The 22,353-nt window shown below is 41.5% G+C and overlaps 1 protein-coding gene across 1 annotated transcript in view; it reads left to right on the forward strand.

Annotated features, from left to right (window-relative positions):
* The window catches only part of DOCK3 (dedicator of cytokinesis 3), a 681,302-nt gene that overhangs the window by 586,348 nt on the left and 72,601 nt on the right, over positions 1–22,353 (forward strand). The window contains exons 23-27 of the mRNA XM_012639462.1: positions 2,276–2,446; positions 5,645–5,837; positions 8,859–8,986; positions 11,789–11,935; positions 13,983–14,081. Of these exons, the coding sequence (XP_012494916.1) occupies positions 2,276–2,446; positions 5,645–5,837; positions 8,859–8,986; positions 11,789–11,935; positions 13,983–14,081 (738 nt within the window). The remainder of the gene's footprint in view (positions 1–2,275; positions 2,447–5,644; positions 5,838–8,858; positions 8,987–11,788; positions 11,936–13,982; positions 14,082–22,353) is intronic.

Genomic DNA, 22,353 nt, shown 5'->3' on the forward strand with positions numbered 1-22,353 from the left:
GGCATGGTGGCGCATGCCTGTAGTCCCAGCTACTCGGGAGGCTGAGGCAGGAGGATCGCTTGAGCCCAGGAGTTTGAGGTTGCTGTGGGCTAGGATGATGCCACGGCACTCTAGCCTGGGCAACACAGTGAGACTCTGTCTCAAAAAAAAAAAAAATAACTTATTTTCCTGTCTTTATTTCCAGTATTCCACGTAAATGCTGATCCTTCCTACATCCTTCTTGGCTTGGACATATGACAGTAAAGTGGTCAACAGGCTCACATTCTATTCTTATGCATGCCACATTTTTGGTGACTCTTTTCAGGTCTTAGCATACTTTTACTTGTCTGTATGATTTAACTGAGGAAGTCATCCTGATTCTGTAGTCTGTCCCAAGGAAATCTAATCTGTCTTTACCTATAAGGACTCCAAGGTGTCAGTGGACATGGACCCTGTTCCTCCTTTGTCCTCAGCTGAGCCCAGCAAGCCAAGTTAGTCATACTAAACCAAAATACCTAAAGGGGGAAGGTCAGACTTGCTACCTAGCATTTGGTTTGGGAAACACAAATTTTCTTTTCTTTTTTTGGGGGGGAGATATAAAATACTTACTACTTCAGTGACTTCAAACTGGCATAACCTAATAAATGAAGCTGGCTCAGAACAGTGTATTTTCTGCTTCATGGGCCTGAAGATTCTCCACAGTATAGACATACTGGAGCAGTGGCAGAGTCTGGCCTGCAAGTATCTGGATTTAGAAATTAACAGACTGTTTGGGTTTTTTATAGACCAGGCATTAGAAAGCTACTAGAATAGAGGCTGTAGCTTTTATGGAGATGAAGACACACATTAATTTCTTCTACAGAATCTCCTGGTGCAAACCCTAAAAGACACATTTTTCTAAACTAACATTCCCCAGTTCCAAGTGAATTTTGTGTAGGCCACAAAAGATTAAGCTCTGCTATGCTAAACTTTCTGATAGATGAATAGATGAATAGATCATGAAAGGTAGCTTGGGAATTGTTTCCTTTTATGTATTTCAGGTAATTGAGTACTGTTTCTTTTATCCTTGGATAAGTTTCTTTCTGTTGTGTCTGCCTTTTCAGTGTCTAGAAAATATGTGGCATTTCTTTGATTAGAAAACATAGTCTTGGGTCTTGAATCTGTTCTCTTAAAAGAGAATTACTATGTTTGTAAACATGGGCCATGCTGCAGCACTCCTCAGAATCAGATTCTGCTCCCAAACCATTTTATGAAAGCTTCATCTTCTGTATTGTTTATAAACTGTTTATGGCAGATGTCTTGGTTGGAAAAGGGTGGAGAGTGGATGTTTCAGACCTGCCAGCTGCTGTGCAACCTGTGACAAGTTTTTTTCCAGACTTCTGTGACCCCCACTGCGAAGAGAGGCACTGTGTCAAACCCCAGCCATATCTCAAAGATGCAGGGGACCCCTTAAAGCAGTGATCCCCAACCTTTTTGGCACCAGGGACTGGTTTCATGGGAGAAAATTTTTCCACAAACCAGGGTGGTGGGTAGGGGTGGTTTTGGGATGATTCAAGTGCATTACATTTATTGTGCAGTCAAACATCTCTGCTAATGATAATCTGTATTTGCAGCTACTTCCCAGCACTAGCATCACCACCTCAGCTCCACCTCAGATCATCAGGCATTAGATTCTCGTAAGAAGCATGCAACCCTGAGAATCTAATGCCACCACTTAAGTGACAGGAGGCAGAGCTTATGCGGTGATGCAGGTGATGGGGAGCGCCTGTAAATACAGATGAAGCTTCACTTGCTTACCCTCCGCTCACCTCCTGCTGTGCAGCCCAGTTCCTGACAGGCCACGGACCAGTACCAGTCCACAGCTTGGGGTTGGGACCACAGCCTTAAAGGACTCTTCCTTGCAGTAAACTCAGGAGTGGGTCTTACATCCTTGCCTTTTGAGGCTTTTATTTTCATACATGAAAAAAAATAAAGAAGATTAATTTTCTTTTGATCCTAAATGTTCTTGAATTCACCTGTTTCCATTAGAGTCCATGGTTCCTTAATTAGAGAACCTCAGAAAGCAGTTGTGAAATCATTTAATGATTCTCTCAATAAGAAAACAGCTGCTGCTTAATGGCAATTTAGATATTTGAGAAAAAGTTTTTAAAAATAAAATGCCTGTCTCCATAGTTAGAATTGCCCATCACTTGACTTTCTTGTTGAATTTGCTGTTAATTTGCCCTTTGTTCCCTGATATCTGAGTTCCTGGGCATCTTCAATACCTCTCCATCACTTTTTCTTCCACACTTTCCAGGCTTTGGAGTACCTTTTCAAGTTCATTGTGCAGTCGCGGATCCTGTACTCACGAGCCACATGTGGGATGGAAGAGGAGCAATTCCGATCCAGCATCCAAGAACTTTTCCAATCCATCCGGTTTGTGCTCAGTCTGGACAGCAGAAACTCAGAAACACTTCTTTTCACTCAGGTCTGTGAGCTGTAGAGAAGCTTGGCTGCTGGATTTCTTGTCTTTCTTATCAAGTGGTTTCTTTGTCCTCTGGTTTCCAGAGTTGAAGAAGCCCTTCCAGGATCCTGTGTGTTGGGTAAGGGGTGATTTATAAGGAAATAACTAAGCTGGCAATGCCTCAGCTGCCAAATACAACACAGCTCAATGGTTTTATGGTGGAGAATAAGCACGAATTTGTTCTTATGAACCCTTTTAGACTGAATTTATTTAGCTACCATACTATTTTGTTTTTCATGAACATATTCATAGGGGATATTCAGAATGTCCAGGAAATTTTATTTCCTAATTAATCAATGTATTAATTAAAATCTAGATTAATACTTGTCCATTCCAGAAGTTAAGAGTGAAACAAATTGAAAAACAGTAGGAATAACTAGAAATTTTTGGCTAATAATTGGGATTAGATTCTACTAGAAATATCAGTGTGGGAAGAAAAATTTGTTTCCTTGTAGTAAAACTGCCTGGCCAGCTAATCTGTTACCTTTTCCACCTGGCCTCACCCTAGAACAAGTCAAGGATTCATTACCCCAGTCATGAAGGGCTTAGTTTTTCTAATAAAAATGAATGTCGAATTTTTACCTACTGGATTATAATTCTTTGACTTTTTGAGGCTAATTATGACACCAAAACCTATTAGTAAAGATCAGACAGTCTCTCTTATGTCCATTCATTGAGTCACTGCCAGGTGTGTTGTTAGTGTAGGTATATATTGAAACTCTGTCTCTTTTAAGATTAAAATGGTCTACTCTTTTTTGTTTTCCACTTGCCTCTGTGTTGCCCCTTGATGCCAATTGCCTGTAGGCCCCTCAGCCTGTAGGACAGGTGATCACCTGGGAACTAGACTCTATAAGGGAAAACCTTAAGGTTTCTAGGTGCCTCTGTAAGGAAGACCACTTCCATTATCTCCCCTCCTAAGTACCCCCAGCAACTCATCTTTCTTCCCCTACCCCTCCCATGGGCCATCTTTTCCTTCCAACAGGGGCCAAGGACTCTCTCTTCCCCTCAGCCAAAAAAGAGAGATGAGGAGATTGGAGGTAGCTGTAATTCAAACAAACAAAAAACAAAAAGAATAAAAGAATAAATAAATTGGGGAAAAAAGCAGATATATCTTCTAGGAACTTGGCAATGCCTTGTACTTAATAACATATTCCTACCACATCAAGATAAATAGCTTAGACTTAGTCTCAGTTAAGTTCTGTGTCAGGATCAGACCTGCTTTGGTGGCAGGCTCTTATATGAGTTTCAGAACTCTCAGCAAATATTTTATTCAGTTAGACTTTATATCTTTGATTATGATCACTAGACGATGTCAGGGTGCAAGTATCCTTCTGTCACGATACGTAAGTATAGGAAATTTCATTTAAGAGAGCAAATTCGTTACTATTTGTTATTGATTATGAAGCACCTACTTTCCTCCCTTTGCCTTTTGTTTCTAACCTACTTAAATATGTTTTAGTCTCGTTATAATTACTACAAAACAATCTCTTTGATATTCCAGGATTTATAAATCTGCAGATAGAATTCACGTTAAGTTCTACACTTGGGTCTGGCCTGAACATAAACCACAGTACAGGCCTATTTCCTAAGTCATAAATTTTCACTCTCTCTCAGCCGTGTCTACTGCCTAATGAAGCAATCAAGAAAAACAGGCTTTCTTCCCCCACCTTCCACTTGGGAAGAGTGAGGTCTCACCTTTTTGTCGCAAAGTGGCACTCCATTTCCCTTTGTAAGTCTTGCGTTAATGGTATAAAGGGACTGAGAAGTGAAAAAAGCCTCCTTAATGCTGCTTTCATTTAGACAAGAGAAGAGAATGAGAACCAGCACACATTTAAGGTCTATTTTTGTCCAGGCACTCTACTGGAAACTTTTTGCCTCTAAATTTTTTCCTCATACCAATATCAGGAGATAAGTAATAGCATCATCCCATTTTATAGATGAAAAAATTAGGTTTAGGCAGTAACTCACTAAAGGTTATGTGGGAGGTAAATGGTAAAGCTTGGATTTGAACTCATGACTGTCTAATTCCAAAACCCATTCTCTTTCTCCTATGGTACTTTACCTCCCAAAGGCTCTGGAACTGTTACATTTTCAAATTGTCCTCAAGAAAAAGGTCACCTCATGGGTCTACCAGAGCTCAGATCCTAGAAGAGAAGCCTACACACACACACGCACGCACGCACACACACACACACACACACACACACACACACACACACACTCCCCTTGCCTGGGCCATCTGGGTCACTGAACTTGAACATCATCAGTAATCCTTAAGTGACTCTTGAAGATTACTGACTAAATTACATTGCTCATTCTTTTTGATTTACACTGGAGACTGTCAGGCATCACATGTGAAGGAAATGTCTATCCTGGGAAAATGCTGTAGCTGTCAGAGCTGGATTCCTGGCTGTAGGGCTATGAGCAGAGTTCAGCTGGTCCTGCTGAGCTCTCCATGCCTTACTTTCTTCCAGAGGTTCTTGGCTCGAGTTTGGAACCAAAATTGAAAAGTCAATAGTTTCATCATAGAAACAAACAAAAAATTTAAATCTATTTTATGAGCAAAAACAGCTATGAATCTTAAGCCACATTGAGCAAATTTCTTTTCTTTTCTTTTCTTTTTTCTTTTCCTTTCTTTTTGAAACAGGGTCTCACTTTGTCACCCAGGCAGTGGCACTCCTCCTACTCCTGGCTCAGCCTCTTGAGTAGATGGGACTATAGACATGTACCACCACACCTGGCTATTTTTTTTTTTTTTAATATTTTTGCAGTGGCAGGTCTTGCTATGTTGCCCAGATTGGTCTCAAACTCCTGGCCTCAAGTGATCCTCCCACTTTGGCCTCCCAAAGTGCTGGGCTTACAGGCATGAGCCACTGTGCCCAGCCCAAATTTCTCTTTATACCCCATTCTCTTGTTGGCAAATGCCTTGGCAAGTTACAAAAGCTTCGAAGTGGTCTGGGCCCCAGTAAATTATCTTGTTTTCATTTTCTTTTTGGTTCTCCTTGCTCCAGCCCCAGGACTGCTGTAGGGATGGGTGGAGTCAAGGGTCAGGAAGGAGCACATTTAGGGCAGGGATGCTGCAATGCTTTCTCAACCTCTCATCACCTTGTATCATTGTGTAAGCAATCTCGGAGCTAACGACAGCTTCACTTGCTTCTTCAGGCTGCACTCCTCAATTCTTTCCCCACCATTTTTGATGAGCTGTTACAAATGTTCACCGTACAAGAGGTGGCAGAGTTTGTGAGAGGGACACTGGGGAGCATGCCAAGCACTGTGCACATCGGGCAGTCGATGGATGTGGTCAAGCTGCAATCCATAGCCAGGACAGTGGACAGCCGCCTATTTTCTTTCTCAGGTAAATGGAGTTGGAATGAGAGTCAGACTCATCTTTTATCCCTTCCAGGGGAGACAGCCAAGTGGTAATCAAAGGATCTGTTTTATCAACCATCATGCAAGAAAATGCATTCTTAAATTGTGGCATTTTTCAGGAACTATGTTAGAGAATGCAGCCAAGACCTAGGCCTACTGCCTCATTCACAATTTATTCCTAGAGACCCACACCCTGGAGCATGTCAATAGAGTGGTGCCATAGTTTATTCAGGGTGCTGTAACAGGATACCATAGGCCAGGTGGCTTATAAACAACATTTATTTTTCACAGTTCTGGAGGGTGGGAAGGCTTAAGATCAAGACACCAGCAGATTTGTTATCTGGTGAGGGCCCACTTCCTGGTTCATGGACAGTTGTCTTCTCTCTGTGTCCTCACATGGCAGAAGGGGCAAGGGAGCTCTCTTTAAAAAAGGGCACTAATCCCATGAGGTCACTAGGCCCTCATGACCTAATCACCTCCCAAAAACTCTACCTCCAAATACCATCACAATTGTGGATTAGGTTTCAACATATGAATTTGGCAAGGGGAACACAAACATTCAATCTATACAGTATGTGGCCTGCAGAGCAACCTCCAGGCCCGCAAATCCAGCTAGCTACCAAAAATGGAGTCTGCCACACCACCAGCAGGATAGAAGACAGAGGGAAAAGAGGGGGAGCAAAAAAGAAGGGTCCAGCCCAAAAGTATAAGGATAAAACAAGGAAATAAAAGAGGCCCCGAAAGGGGGTCCTGAGGACCCTGTGCTTTCTTGTTTTCTTGCCACACCAGTCAAATAGATTCCTTTTCCTCTCTTTGTAGGAGCCACTAAGGATTAGACAGAGAAATGGACAGGGAGCCTTCCACACTTCCCAAGGGGTGAGGATGACCTAACTAATGCATCAACAGCTGAGGCTGCCTTTCAGAAAGAACATCAGGATTCATTCCTGAAACCGTATCATATGTGATCAAGTTCTGTCTTGCAGGGGCACCAAATATTCAATGGCCAAATGTTAAGATCAGTTTGAGCCTGATCTTTTATGTAAAATATCACTGTCCTAGAATAAACTTCTGGGGCACAGAAATAAATTTGAAACACTATCAGAATAATTATTATTATAATTTTTATAATTAGAATTTTCAGTGGTTAATTTTTTTAGATTTGACTTTTAAAGTATAAAAACAATAATTTCTCAGCCCAGTGCTACACATATTTGTAATACTAAATAGATGTTCCCATTGACTTAGCTCTGCTGGTGTATGTGGTATTGCTAATGGTAAAGCTGCCACCAAGAAAGTCATCTTTTCTCCACCAGGAACTGTTTATGGTAAACGTTTCTCCCTTCTCCAGCTCCTGGATTGAAGATTTTATCAATGGTTTGAGGATACTGTCACTAAGGTCATTGCACACACTCAAGTTTTATGCACTGCTTAAAGAAGGTGCTTTTGGAATATATGGAAAGGGGAACAACAGACTGACCTCACTAATATATTTTATTTCTAATATTTTTGCATGTGCTTCCTGATTCACACAATCACTTTAGAAAAATTTTTCTTAAACCTTATGTGGCATAAGACCATGTAATTGGATTTTAAGATGACAGTCCGCCACCAAAATTTCATTTGCATCTCAGTTTCATTGAATGCCTGAGTCATAGCATCTTCACTGAAACAAGACTTTTTTTTACCAGTGGTATCATTTAACCAACACATTCTCAGAGCACACCAGTTTGGTCTCTTCTTCAGAAAGTTCTAGTAACATGCTACTGTTTTGTCTGCAAGCAGATATTGGTTGTTATAAAACCTATTATGTTGATATTTTGGTCTTCAAAATGCAATGTCAACTTTTCTTTTATCCAAGAAGCCTTTTAAATATGTATTAGCTATTATTCCATTCTATTTGAATGTATTCTAAGTATTTGACAAGACAATGCCAAAATCTCATATATATCATGTAACTTGTCTTTGGTTGAAAAAGATTTTCTTTCTGAATTTCATGTGGAGCACTTAACTATGGTCAAATATGAACAGTAAATCCAAAATGCTGTGGCTTGTTTGTGCTACTGATAATCTGACTAAATTATGCTGGCCAGATAGGATGAGACCTGCAGGGTCAGATAATCACTGACCACATAGGAGTACAGGACGCCAGAAACATATTTACACTTATATTTCACTTTGACATCTAACCGTCCTGTGAAATAAATGTAGACGAGGTCATTAGCATCCCATTTACAGATGAGGAAAATCAAGCCCATGGGAGTTAGCCTGCCTAAAGTCTCAGAATGAGTTAATAAGGGAACTCAAATTAGGATTCAGCCTTCCTGAATTCAGAGTTCTAAATACAGTTACCTCCTGATAAAAATGCTATTCTAGTAACAAAGAAAAACATTTGAAGTGTGCAGTAGGATTGATGATAAGCATTGACTAATTCTCAAAGTCTTATGACAAGACAAAGGTTGTGCTTCTATTCATTGCTGCAGACACACTGAGCAGCAGTCTAATAAGGCTGTTAGGGAAAGGGAGCAGGCCTGGTAGCCGTGGTAAGGTAAATGCTCACAGCAGGAGTGGGCATGCTAGGCCACCTAGGCAGGGCATAAAGAGGGACAATCTGTAATCCGTATCAAATCTACAAATTCAGTCAATGTAAGTTCATAGTAAGTATGCCATATAAATGGAGTTTTCACTGTAAACTGTGCTTTTAATTTGGAGTCTAATCATTAAAGAGATTATATTTGGAAGCAGATTTCTAACATTCATGCTGCACAAAATGTCATGGATGCTGGGGCTTGAAATAAGAACAAAGGAAAGAAAGATGGAAGAACAATGTCTTGGGATAGTTTATAATCTCTAGGCAGTGGGCTTTTGGGCCCTTATATGGGCCCTCTACCTTAACTGCAGTCACAACCCCACCTGCTTTGAAACTAGCTAAGTCCCACAGTGCCACTGGCTTCTAGCAATAGCTGGTTCTTCTCTGACTGGCTTCTTTACCTTGTGTTTTCTCTCCCAGAATCCCGCCGCATCCTGCTTCCTGTGGTTCTCCATCACATTCACCTTCACCTGAGGCAGCAGAAAGAGCTGCTAATTTGCTCAGGGATTCTCAGCAGTATCTTCTCCATCGTCAAGACCAGCTCTCTGGTAGTGGCCCCACACCCATTCTACCCCACTCAGCTCTGCCCTAGCTAGTTTTGTGTTATTGATACTTTAGCCAGAGGCAGACCAACAAAGATCTCTTTGTATACTTCTCAGTCAGAGATGCTTTCATCAGTGACAGGAAGGTGCCCAAGTGAATGAAGGCCTGTGTGTGCCTTGCAGGCTTCTTACTACAACATATTCTTCCTATTTTAAAAGTTGTTCTACCATAAATCTACCCAGAAATATAGTTACCTGTAGTACCAGAAAGCCCAATCCTGTGCCATGCTTTCTTTCTATCAAAAAGTTTTTTTTGTTTTTAAAAAAAAAAAAAAGTTTTAATTCTAGATTCCTGGAAGTTTTCTGAGGATACTTAGGCATGAACACACAGAGGCAGACTCAGACTGAGAAGCAGCTTACTCAATCAGCTTACTTTGCTGTCAGCTTCCTGACAGCTTGATTCTACCCATGTGGCATTCCTACACGATGCCAGATGAGGTCAGGATATACAAGAGGTAAATGTTGCCCACAAGAGCTCTGAGCTCTAAGCTCTACCATGGAATGGTAGAATTGTACTTTAGGGGTCAGATTTCAACTGATAATGCTTTTGCCTATGTTCTTTCCTCTTGTTTTTTCTTTTTAAAAGAGATCTGTGGTAGGAGGGGAGGGATTGAGGTAGGAAGGAGTGAAGGAGAGACATGTATGAGGCATGGGTAAGGGTAGGAATTTATTTTAATGATATTTATTTCATATATTTTTGATAATAGAAGAAATATATATTTCTTATAGAAAATTCAGAAACTACAAGAAAGTATAAAGAAATGAAGAACAAAAATAGATTTATTATTACACCATTTTATTAAAATTTCTAAAGAATAAAATTTCAAGTGCATTTCAAATGAAGGCCAATGTTTTAGATGGTAAGAACATAGCTACATGGAACAGGAGCGGTACCTAAAAGAAAGAGTAGGCCGGGCGTGGTGGCTCACGCCTGTATTCCTAGCTCTCTGGGAGGCCAAGGTGGGCGGATTGTTTGAGCTCAGGAGTTCGAAACTAGCCTGAGCAAGAGTGAGACCCCGTCTCTACTAAAAATAGAAAGAAATTAATTGGACAACTAAAAATATATAGAAAAAAATAGCCGGGCATGGTGGCGCATGCCTATAGTCCCAGCTACTTGGGAGGCTGAGACAGGAGGATCGCTTGAGCCCAGGAGTTTGAGGTTGCTGTGAGCTAAGATGACGCCATGGCACTCTAGCCCGGGCAACACAGTGAGACTCTGTCTCAAAAAAAAAAAAAAAAAAAGAAAGAGTATATTTGTTTTGAGCAAGGGACAGGGACCTAATAGGGTGCTCTGGTGTTCAGTCTTGAAGTACCATCTGGTAACAGAGGCCCAGCTTGGCAGAGAGTGACTATGATGGTGGTAGTGGCCTTATCATTTGCTCTTGGCTTCAGGAAAGACTTAGCAGCTCTTTTTCCCACCATGCTTCACAGAAGGCACACCAAGCACATAAGGTCTACTAGTAGCCCAAGATCATATCTGAGGAGGAGGAGGGGTTGTGGGTAGCTTATTACTAAAGGAAGGAGAAAAATTGAAGAAAAAAAAAATGAAAAGGAGGAATGGAATAGGAATGGGAACCAGTAAAAACGTGGAGGAGATGGTTTGGTTGTTTTCGTGGGGCTAGAGAAAGTTGGTTATTAGTTGCTAACAACTACTCAAAGATATGTCACAAGTAAGAATGTTACAAACAGTTCAAAAGATGAAAAAGATGACTTTGGCCCCAAGGGCTACTCAAATTCTTCATGTGGTATGGGGCAGAGTATGATTATATTGTATGGATAGGTAGAGGGAAGATGAAACCTAAGCTCAATGAGAGCAGAGTTATTATCTCTCATGTTCACCTATATATATTCAGGTCCTGAAATAGTGACTGGCACATGGAAGGTGCTTAACGAATGATAGATTGATGGCTGGATGGAGGATGGACATTATGACCAGTAATAGTACAAAATCTTGGTGATGGGGCATTGGGAATCTCTTTGTGAGATAATTAAAGTCATTCTACAGAATGTGAGATGAATGTGAGAGGTCTATAAAAGGATAACACAGACTCATCTGAAATACAGAGCCTACTGGCTGAGAAGCAGCCTTTAGTGAGGAGACATGTTATATGGTTTTTGTGAGGCAGCCAGAGAAAGATGCACTGAGACTAGAGTCCTTCAGGTGGACCAGGGAACACAAGCAAGAGAGCTAAGGAGCTACAAGTGGGACCCAGGCATATCTTGGCAGCAGGCAGGGTTGGCAAAGATTGAGGGCACCCAAGGAGAAAACACTGAGAGGGATGAGCTACTTCTGTGTGCCTTAGTACTAGTGAAGGTGCTGCTGCCACACCCTGTGGTATGAATACTTCACCATTTTTCAAACTTTATTATTGCGCAAAGTGTTAGCTGGCAGAGCTGTGCTTTCTCCTGACTATTCCAGGGAAACCAAAGAAAACATTTAACTCAGGACCTTTGCTTCTGCATTGTATATCAAAATTAACCTATCTGCCTGAGATTCAGAATTGTGAGTGGTGCTGCATTAGGGTAAGGCTGCAACCACCATGCCTGGGCACCAGTGGCAGGTGAGCCTCACCTCCTGTCAGAGCTGTCGTCCTGGGTTCCTTGACACTGAATGTTGGTGAGACTGTGAGCTCAATGTTGAGAATCCAGTCAGAAGACCATTCTGACGTGGCTGACTTAGTAAGTGCTGCCAGCTGCAAATCAGCCTGACCTGGTGCTAATGGTGTGCTTTCTTACTGCTCGCTCCAGGAGGCAGATGTCATGGAGGAAGTAGAGATGATGGTGGAGAGCCTCCTAGATGTGCTCTTGCAGACTCTGCTTACCATCATGAGCAAATCGCACGCTCAGGAGGCGGTAAGAGGGCAGCGGTGCCCGCAGTGCACAGCCGAGATCACTGTTAGTAACTAACATCCAGGTTTTCTTGCTTTCTTTTCTAACCTGGGGCTCCTCCACACCACCCCCCCATCTCACCATCCCACCACCTTCATCTCAACCTCCCCTCCTGCATGGTTGCCAGCATGTTTCCCTCTTTCCTTCTCAAATCTGGCTCCCCTCTCCACTCTGAAAGCTCTAGGTTCATATTCCTAGGAGTTTTCTTTAGGGCAGATTCAGGGAATGCTTCTTGCCCTTAAATTTTCTGGCACACTGTTTCAGTTGGCCTTTGCCTTTGAGCCAAGTCATTTTCTATATTGTATGATGAAACAGGGATGTAGTAAGATGTACTAAGAGGTTGTAGGTGAAAATAGACTTATTTCTTCTAGGAACCTTTCTCATACAGACTCGCCTAAATGATATACAAGACAGAATAATTTTCTCAGAATTGGCTTATATCTACAAATTAGTTGCTTTTGTACATAGTGTTTGTATCTAAATTTCTAGCCTCAGGAAAAATGTGATGCAGTAGAATTGCACTGGCATTACTGAATAATTATTCCCAGTGATCAAATTAGAAGAGAAACAAACTTGGAAGGCCTCTCAGGAGGGGTGGAGAGACAGTGCCTTGTGCCCCCTGTGCCCTTGCTCCCATATCCAGAGTAGACTTCTCATCCCTAATGTGGGAACATGATAAACAGCCTCAGTTGGCAGATGAGAGAGTACAGTGATCTCTGAAGAAAACCCTCTGTGGGAACAAGCCAAGCTACAGCATGGGAGGGAGAGCAGGGAACACGCAGGGGGCAGCTGTGTGTCCTGGAGCACTGAGCTTGGAAAGAGTGTCTCCTCCCTTAGGATCTCCTGTTGAGGGCGCTCTGTCTGTAAGTAAAAAACATATATTCCCTGGCATGTCCTGGTAACCCAGCCTTCTAACGAACACTTACATAGTACTTGCTTTGGGCCAGATCCTACTTAAAGCACTTGACCAGCATTAACTCATTTAGCAGTACCAATGAAGTGATTCATTTGATATAGATTATAATGAAAATAATAATAACTGTAATTTATTGAGCACCTTTATATGTAATGGACTTTGTACATAAATTCTTTATATATATTAACTCATCTGACCCTTACAACAAATGAATTATGGCTTATTATACCCATTTTTCAGATAAAACTGAGGTTCATGTTGTATGTATATTTTGCAAATACATATGTGTAATAGTTACAAGGATCTATAAAGGATTTGAGATACTAAAAAACCATTGCAAAATTCTCATGAGTTTATAAACATTTGAAAATTGTCCAGTGAAATAATTTTTCTCCCTCCCTTCTGAGGAGGCAGCCTTCTAAGAGGATTACATGCTTGGCTGCCCCATGCCAAAAATTGCTATAAAATGGTCTTTGGAGTCCTTAAAGCAAGATTTTCTTCCATGTATCCCAGTTGGAACTTGAAGAAATTTTGAAGATTCATATTTATCCTTAAATTTTTACTTGTCATAAAGTCCATAGCTTGTCCCCTCAGAAAGGTCAGTTTTGGCTTTGCTGCCTTTTAGACAGTCATGTTTATCTGCTGTATTCCATTTGCCCAGTTCAGTAACCCCATGCAAACTCTGAGAGGTCCCCAAGAAGGTCCCTGTAGAAGAGTTGCTCTAGCCCATAAGGATGGGCAGGGTCCAAATTCTGTCCGGAGAAGGTCAGGCTCCCTCCTGTTCCAAGTATCCCCTATAGCATGGTGCCCTGGTAACAAAGGACTATTTAACCAAAACTGCCCTAAGAAAAAAAGGAGAATATTTGTCTCACTTTGCAGTACTACTACTTTGTCACAGGTTAAACTAAGTTTTTTTCAATAGCCTCATACTACAGAGGCCTTATTAAAACTCTCAAGTCCCCCAGGCCTCCCTTAGCAGAAAAGAAAGCTCAGTTTAAGGGCCAGAATTATCACCTTTCTTCCATGATAATCACTGGGGCCATCTCAGACCCTCCCTTCTCTCCTTGCCCTCTGTGGATTGGGGGAAGACAGCCCTTGTGATTGGCTATGCTAAGTGTTTTTTGGATTGATCCCCAGGGCGAGTATGTATCCTGCCTTCTCTCACTGCTCCGCCAGATGTGTGACACCCATTTCCAGCACCTCCTGGACAACTTCCAGAGCAAAGATGAACTCAAGGTAGGCAGCAGAGCACTGGCCTTTCATCCAGGAAAGGAAGCGTGCAGCTAAAACTGCCCAGGGGCTTTTTTCTGTGAGGAGGATGACTACAAGTGGCCAGCACTGCCAAGGGTGTCAGATCCACCAGCCCTACTTTATAGCTGAGTGTATAGCCTCCAGAAGCTGAAAGCCAGCAGCGTCCCCACATAAGCAGACCCCAGTAATACTGACAAGTTTTCCCTGATCGATAGCAGCCCCGTAACCATGTGCCCCTATTTGGACCACACTCGTTGTCAGCAAACCAGGACTCTTAGAAACATAGCAATTCCCCTTATATTTTGCCCCTGCAAACCAGGCTTCACTGTTTTGATAACTGTAATAATGATGATGATGACAGTTTTTCTTCATTTAAATGTGTTTCTAGAAGATATCTGTAGAGAGGAAACATATGCACTGCCCACTGGCTGCCAGACTCTGGATCTGAAGCACTGAAGGGCAAAAAATAGGACTGGGATCCAGACGGGAGAGTGTTGCCCAAGCTGAGCATGGCATCAGCTGCTGATAGACTCCTGGGGTTTGGGTCTTTGCATTAGAACGTGCTACAAGTTCTTCCCTGGATAAAGGGGCTATTGTAAACTTTAGGTCTGTGCTGTGCCTTTATTCAGAGTCACATCACTTGCATTTCATAGTAATACTGTGTTAGTCCATTTTGTGCTGCTATAAAGGGATGTGTGAGGCTGGGTAATTTATAAAGAAAGGAGATTTATTTAACTCATTGTTCTGCAGATTGTACAAGAAGTATCACACCAGCATCTGCTTGTGGTGAGGGTTTTGGGGAGCTTCCAATCAAGATGGAAGGCGAAGGGAGAGCAGGCGTGTCACAAGGAGCAGAGAAAGAGAGAAGGAGGTGCCAGGCCCTTTAAAAACAACCAGCTCTAGTGTGAACTAATACAGCAAGAACTCATTCATTATCGTGGGAGGGCACAAGCCATTTATGAGAGATCTGCGCCCATGAACAAAACACCTCCTACCAGGCCCCACCTCCAACACTGGGGATCAAATTTCAACATGAGATTTGGAGGGGCCGAACATCCAAACCATATCATATACATTCCACTGTTTTTCATTTGTGTGATCTTTATTAATCATATCATGTCAATTAATAGATAATCAACTGTCATTTTCCACTATCTGATCCTGTCTCCCTTTCCATAGACATGGGTCTCTGTAGGTCAGTATTATTAACTCATTATAGTGAGGCCAGTCTGTCATTTCAGAGGGAGGAATCTCGACAGCCCTTGAAGTGAGCCAAAAGTCATCCACAGCCCAGAGGACATATCCAGATCAAGCAACGTTTGAGCCGGGGTGTAGAGCCTGAAAGCCCAGACTTGGCTATTCTAGATCATTTTCATCCTCTCTGTGTGTGTTATACTAACCCATTCTCAGTCAGGCTGGCATCATTCTCTTACTTTTTAATTAAAAGTTTATTTTTTATCACAGCAATATGTGTGCATAATTTTAAAAGCCAAAATGCATGCTACAAAGCTCCTAATGTAAAACACCTATAGTCTCAGCTACTGGGAAAGCTGAGACAGGAAGATCTCTTGAGCCCAGGAGTTTGAGTCTGGCCTGAATAACACAGACCCCATCTCTAAAAGAATTTTTTTAATTTAAAAATAAAATAAAACAGTAGTTTCCTGGCTCAGCCTGACTCATGTCCAATCTCTGCTTTCTAAACGCAGCCACTTTCAACTCTTGCTGTTTTTCAGAAAGCTTCTACTGCTATTTTTTAGCTATAAATTGTTATTCTCTATTTTCATCTTTCTAAGGAAAATGAAGATGATTCTCCTGAATCAGTCCTCTCTTACACAGTGTCCTTCCTCCCATTCTTCCAATGTAATTTTCATGCATTTTTCTTTAAATTGGTAATCAGCTTTTCATTATTACAGCTAGGTAAATACTATGGTGAGCCAAGAGCTATACTACAATTATATTTCCTTTCCTGTAGAACTTTTTGTTTTTCCAGAAATTAATTGCCTCTTTTCTTACTTGCTTGTTCTTTGTTTTGTTTTGGCTTTGAGATCTGGCTAAGATTTCCCACTCTTGCCATCATCTTTTTAATAAACTTCTTCTTGCAACTTTCTTAATGGTCAAATCTGTCAGATTTCAGGTCACCTTTTTTCAGAGACTTGCCCTACTGCTTTTATTTGTTTCAGTCTCTGTCTTTTGTGTTGGAGACTTTTCTCCTATATGTAAAGATTCTTGGATGTTAGTCCATATCTAAAAGTGAAGTCCTTTGGTGCTGATTAGAAACTCTATATATGGGTATGGCTTGTCCTGGGAGGCTTCCTTATAAATGACCAAAGAGCATCTGACCTTTTGGTCAGAGCATCTCCTTCTTAATTCCTGTATCTGTGGACCTGTTCTTTTAGACTTATTCATTTTCCCAGAGAGGAATCCTCTGCATTTCCTGGAGATGGAGTTGCATACTAATATTTTTGCAACCAAAGAGCAAAAAGAGTCTGTGAGTCTTCCAGTTCAGTAGGTAAACTTTCTCTCAATGCCTGTTTTCATTTTGGCACCTCAGCCCTTAGCCATTAATGTATCCTTGAGGACAGATCCCCAGTGATCAACTACTCCAGAGAACAGCCCTCAGTCTTCTGACAGGGCATGAAAAAACTGATTAACTAGTGACATGAGATAGCAGAAGGGATGTTGGGGAGACTTTAATCTTGTTTTTAGCCTCAGTCTCACAGAGGTGCCTGGTAGTACCTCCAATTTGTGTACCTTTCTCAGATTCTTGCTTCCTTTTGTTCTCACTGCCAAAGGCTCTTGGCTATTGATGTTTCCAAGTCTATTAAATAAGTTTCCACAATCTTCATTTTTAAATTTTCAATGTTTGTTGACTTCATTTGATTACTGTCTTCTCCTCTCCTGTCTCTGTGATTTATGCATTTCTCTTTCTTAACTGTTGTTTTAGAGGATTTGAGGGGAAACAGAGATGAGGAAACACGTTCAGTTCACCACAGTGAATATGGATCTTTGTTCATGTGTTCTTTTTTATGACATCATTATTAAGATATAATTTTCATACCATAAAATTCATACTTTGAAAGTATACAATTTAGTGTCTCCGATTATATCTATCTTAAAAGATGTGTCACAAGTAATGAGATCAAGTTAAATAATTTAAAATTTCCCACAAAGTAAAGCCCAGGACCCAGATGCCTTAATTAGAAAATTTACCAAATTTTCAAAGAAGAATTAATACCAGTCCTTCACAGATTCTTCCAAAAAATAGAAGAGGAGGGAACACTTTGCAACTTATTTTATGAAGTCACTATCAACCTGGTACAAAAACCAAAGATATCACACGAAAAGCAAACTATTGACCAATACCCCTTATGAATATAAACACCAAAACCTTCAACAAAATACTAGCAAACCAAATCTAGCAACACAGTAAAAGGATTATAATATACCATAATAAAGTGGTATATATCCTAGAAATCCAAGGTTGGCTTAACATATAAAAATCAGTCAAGATGTGATATCAGCCACATGGCAGACATAGGATGCTCTTCACTCTCCCTCCACCCTTGGACACACCAAATAAACATCTGTTGATGGATCACTTCTCTCTGGGAAAAAGATAAATTGAGAAACTCTCTACCAGGCAACTGAGAAAACATCCTCATTGGATGGGTAGGAAAAGCTGAGGCACACTCAGGGACAGACTCCACCCCAAGCACTGCACCATAAAATCTGGAAAGGAATCCCCAATGCCCAACTTCTCCCTGTGGAGAGGAAGATTTGGACTTTACATATACTACCCTCATTCTAAGTTTCCTCATAATTTGGCTCCTAATTCATCAGCTCTGGGAGTGGAGAAGATTAGACCACAGGAAAAAAGTGGCAGTTTTATATAGGCACACAAGCACTTCTGGGCCCTTATCCCCCAGAAGCAGTACAGAGAAGGGACTTAAAAATATAGTTCCCTGCCTCTCTCAGGAAGAGACAGACTCTTCCAGTGGACACTTGGCAGCCTGGCTTCTAACTGACTTGCACTGGGAGTTAAGGGATCAGACAAGTATTAATTTGAAACCAGACCAGGAAGCACATCAACATTTCCTTATCCTTATCTTCCAGGCAGCCCGGCTTCTAACTGACTTGCATTGGGGAGTTCAGGGGCAAACAGTATTAGTCAGAAGCCAGGCCAAGGCTGGGCGCAGTGGCTCACGCCTGTAATCCTAGCACCCTGGGAGGCCGAGGCAGGTGGATTGTTTGAACTCAGGAGTTCGAGACCAGCCTGAGCAAGAGCAAGACCCCATCTCTACTAAAAATAGAAAGGAAATTAGCTGGAGAACTGAAAAATGTGTAGAAAAAATTAGCCGGGCATGGTGGCGCATGCCTGTAGCCCCAGCTACTCGGGAGGCTGAGGCAGAAGGATCGCTTGAGCCCAGGAGTTTGAGGTTGCTGTGAGCTAGGATGACGCCACAGCACTCTAGCCTGGGCAACAGAGTGAGACTCTGTCTCAAAAAAAAAAAAAAGAAGCCAGGCCAAGAAGCACATCAGCATTTCCTGATCCTTCTCCTCTGGCTTGCCCTAGGGGAATGAGTGATAGCTCGATGTCTATTGATTCGTCCTGAAAGAAGTTTTTCCACACATTGAGTGCCCTAACTTTTAAAGCTTCCGCTCAAGGGATAGCATCGTAAACTTCCCAGCTCTGGGAGCAGAGGGGACTGGCATACACATGTCTCTGTAGACCATAGGAAAAAAGCAGTGGTTTTATATAGGCATGTAAGCACTTCTGGGACTTGATCCCCTAGAAACATTGCAGAGAAGGGGCTTAAAAAATGCAGCCCATGTAGTCCCCCTGTTTCTCCGTGAAATGGTGTATGACACACTCTTCCAGTGGTTACTTGGTGGGTTGGCTTCTAACTAATTTGCATCAAGGAGTTAAGGGGACAGACAAGTATTAGCCCACCAGCAGCCTGAGAAGCAGATTGGTACTTACCGAGCTTTTTCCCTGACCTCACCCCAGTGATAACTGCAGGCCTATTAATCCCCTCTGGAATGAGTTTGTCCACACATTGAGGGCCCCAGCTTTTGCAGCTTGTAGCCAAGGGACTGCATCCTAAACCTCTTAGCTCTGGGAGCAGAGGGGACTAAGTATATGCAAGTCTATCTAGACCACAGGAACAAATGGCTGTTTGATATAGGCACATAAGCACTTCCAGGGGCTTCATCTCCCAGGAGCAGTACAGAGAAGTGACGTTAAAAAAAAGCTCCCTGGAAGGAATGAGGGTACCTTGAAAAAAAAAAAAGCACACACACATACAAACACAACTCTCTCTTCCTCCCTGGAAGGGGTTTATACCACACACTGATTGCCCTAGGTTTTACAGGTACCTCTCAAAGGATTCCATGCTAAACCTCTTAACTCTGGAAACAGAAAGAACTAGGCATATGTGAGTCTCCCTAGATCATGAACAAAGACGTAGTTTTAAACAGGTGCACAAACACTTCCAGGGGCTACACCCCTTTGGAGCAATGCAGAAAAGGGGCAAGAACATTATAGCTCCGATTTTCTCTTCAGAAGGGGCTTACAGCACACAATTCCAGTGGCTGCTTGATGGTCTGGCTTCTAATGAACGTGTATCAGGAAGTTCATGGAGCAAACAAAAAATAGCTATTTGGCAACCTAAGACAGCGCTCAGCACTCCACAAGCCTTTCCTTTGGCTTACCACAGGATAAATCCAGACATACCCATTCTTCCTGGAAGGAGTTTGGCCAAGCATCAAGTACCACAACTTCTGTAGCTCCCATCAAGGGACTGTCTCCTTAATAACCTAGCTCTAGCGGGATAGGGCTTTGTATTCCTCAGTGGCCCTAGACCACATAAAAAAAGAGGTGGACATACACAATACCCACTGCCAGCAGCTATCTCCCCAGGATCAGAGAGTGAATATAGGCATTTGCCACACATCCTTTATCAGCTTAGTGCAGAAAGTGTGAGATAAATGCCCATGCTCAGCTTCACCATGAAGATAGAAGGAACTGAAATACACATCCAACACCTTAACCTTTTCAGCTATATCTGGAGAGTCTGGTTCCTACCTTATCAGTTTCAGGGTACTGACAGGATGTGACCTATGTTCCAGGGGCCACCAAAAACAGAGACAGCAGTCTGGACAAACACAAAGATTTGAGAGGCACCCTAAAATCTCTAGCCAGATGGATTGTTGAAATCCTTCTATACAAAGCCAGTCTGAGAAAAGAGGAAGAGGTAATTGTCTTACATATGAGCAGAAACCAACATAGAAAGTCAAGGAAAATAAATAGGAGAATATATTCTAAATAGAAGAACAAGATAAATCTCCAGAAACCAGCCCAAGTGAAGTGGAGATATGTAATATACCCAACAGGGAATTCAAAATAATAGTCATAAAGATACTTACCAAGGTCAGGAGAGCAATACAGGAACAAACTGAGAATTTCAACAAAGAAATAGCATTAAAAAATACCAAACAGATTATAGAGCTGAAGAATACTATAACTGAACTGAAAAATTCAATAAAAAGTTTCAAAAACAGACAAGATCAAGGAGAAGAAAGTATCGATGAATTCAAAGGCAGGTCACGAAAATCATACAATCTGAGGAACAAAAAGAAAAAAGAATAAAAAAGAATGAGAATAAGAAATTCATGGAACACCATCAAGCATAGCAACATACTCATTATCAGTGCACCAGAAGAGGAAGAGAGAGTGAAAGGGACAGAAAACATATTCAGAGAAATAATGGCAGAAAACTTCCCAAGCCAGTAAGGAATAGAAATCTAGGTCCAGGAAGCCTAAATAATATCAAACAAGATGAACCAAAAGAGACCCACACTGAGACACATCATAATCAAATTGTCAACAGTTAGAGTTTTGAAAGCAACAAGAGAAAAGCAAATTGTTTATGTACAAAGGAACCCCATAAAATTACCAGTGGATTTTTCAGCAGAAACTTTGCAGGCCATAAGGAGAGTGGGATGATATTTTCGAAATCTTGAAAGAAAAATAATTGTCAACCATTAACACTATATACAGCAGCCCTGTCTTTCAAAAATGAAGGATGGTAAAGACTTTCTCAGATAGCTAAAAGCTGAGAGGGTTTGTCACTACTAGACCTGCCTTACAAGAAATGCTAACGGGCTTCAAGCTGAAGAAAGAAAATACTAATAAGTAACACAAAAACATATTAAAGTATAACAGTCAATGGTAAAAGTAAGGCCGGGTGCGGTGGCTCATGCCTGTAATCCTAGCACTCTGGAATGCCAAGGCGGGTGGATCATTTGAGCTCAGGAGTTCGAGACCAGCCTGAGCTAGAGTGAGACCCCGTCTCTACTAAAAAAAAACTATAGAAAGAAATTATATGGACAACTAAAAATATATAGAGAAAAAATTAGCTGGGCATGGTGGCGCATGCCTGTAGTCCCAGCTACTCGGGAGGCTGAGGCAGAAGAATCGCTTAAGCCCAGGAGTTTGAGGTTGCTGTGAGCTAGGCTGACACCACAGCACTCTAGCCCGGGCAACAGAGTGAGACTCTGTCTCAAAAAAAAAAAAAAATGGTAAAAGTAAGGACATTATCAAATCCAAAGCACTCTAATACTGTAGTGCTGGTGAGTAAATCAATTATATCTTGTATACAAAGGTTAAAAGGCAAAACTATTAAAAACAACTAAAGCTGCAATAATTTAAGGGATACAGATTATTTTTAAAATGTAAGCTGAGCACAGTGGCACATCCCTTAGTCCAAGCTATTTGGGAGGCTGAGGTGGGAGAATCACTTGAGCCCAGGAGTTCAAGGCCAGCCTGGGCAACATAGTGAGACCTCATCATTACATTTACAGTGTAATTTAAATTTTTTAAAAATGTAAATTGTGATATCGAAAACATAAAATGTGGGAGTAGAGGGGTTGATGTCTAGAGTTTGTGTATGTGATCAAAGTTAAGTTGTTATCAACTTAAGATAGCCAGTTACAAGATGTTTTATGTAAGCTGCAGGGTAACCATTACGCGAAAACCTGTAATAGATACACAAAAGATGAAAAGAAAAGATCCAAAGCATACCACTACAGACAGCCATCAAACCACAAAGGAAGAAAGCAATAGAGGAAGAAAGGAACAATGGATCTACAAAACAGCCAGAAAACAATTAACAAATGGCACTTGTAGGTCCTTCTCCCAACAATTACTTTAAATGTAAATGGATTATGTTCTCCAATCAAACGGACTGGGGGGGGG

This window comes from Propithecus coquereli, unplaced genomic scaffold (assembly GCF_000956105.1).
Source record: "Propithecus coquereli isolate 6110/MARCELLA unplaced genomic scaffold, Pcoq_1.0 Scaffold1, whole genome shotgun sequence".
NCBI lineage: Eukaryota > Metazoa > Chordata > Mammalia > Primates > Indriidae > Propithecus > Propithecus coquereli.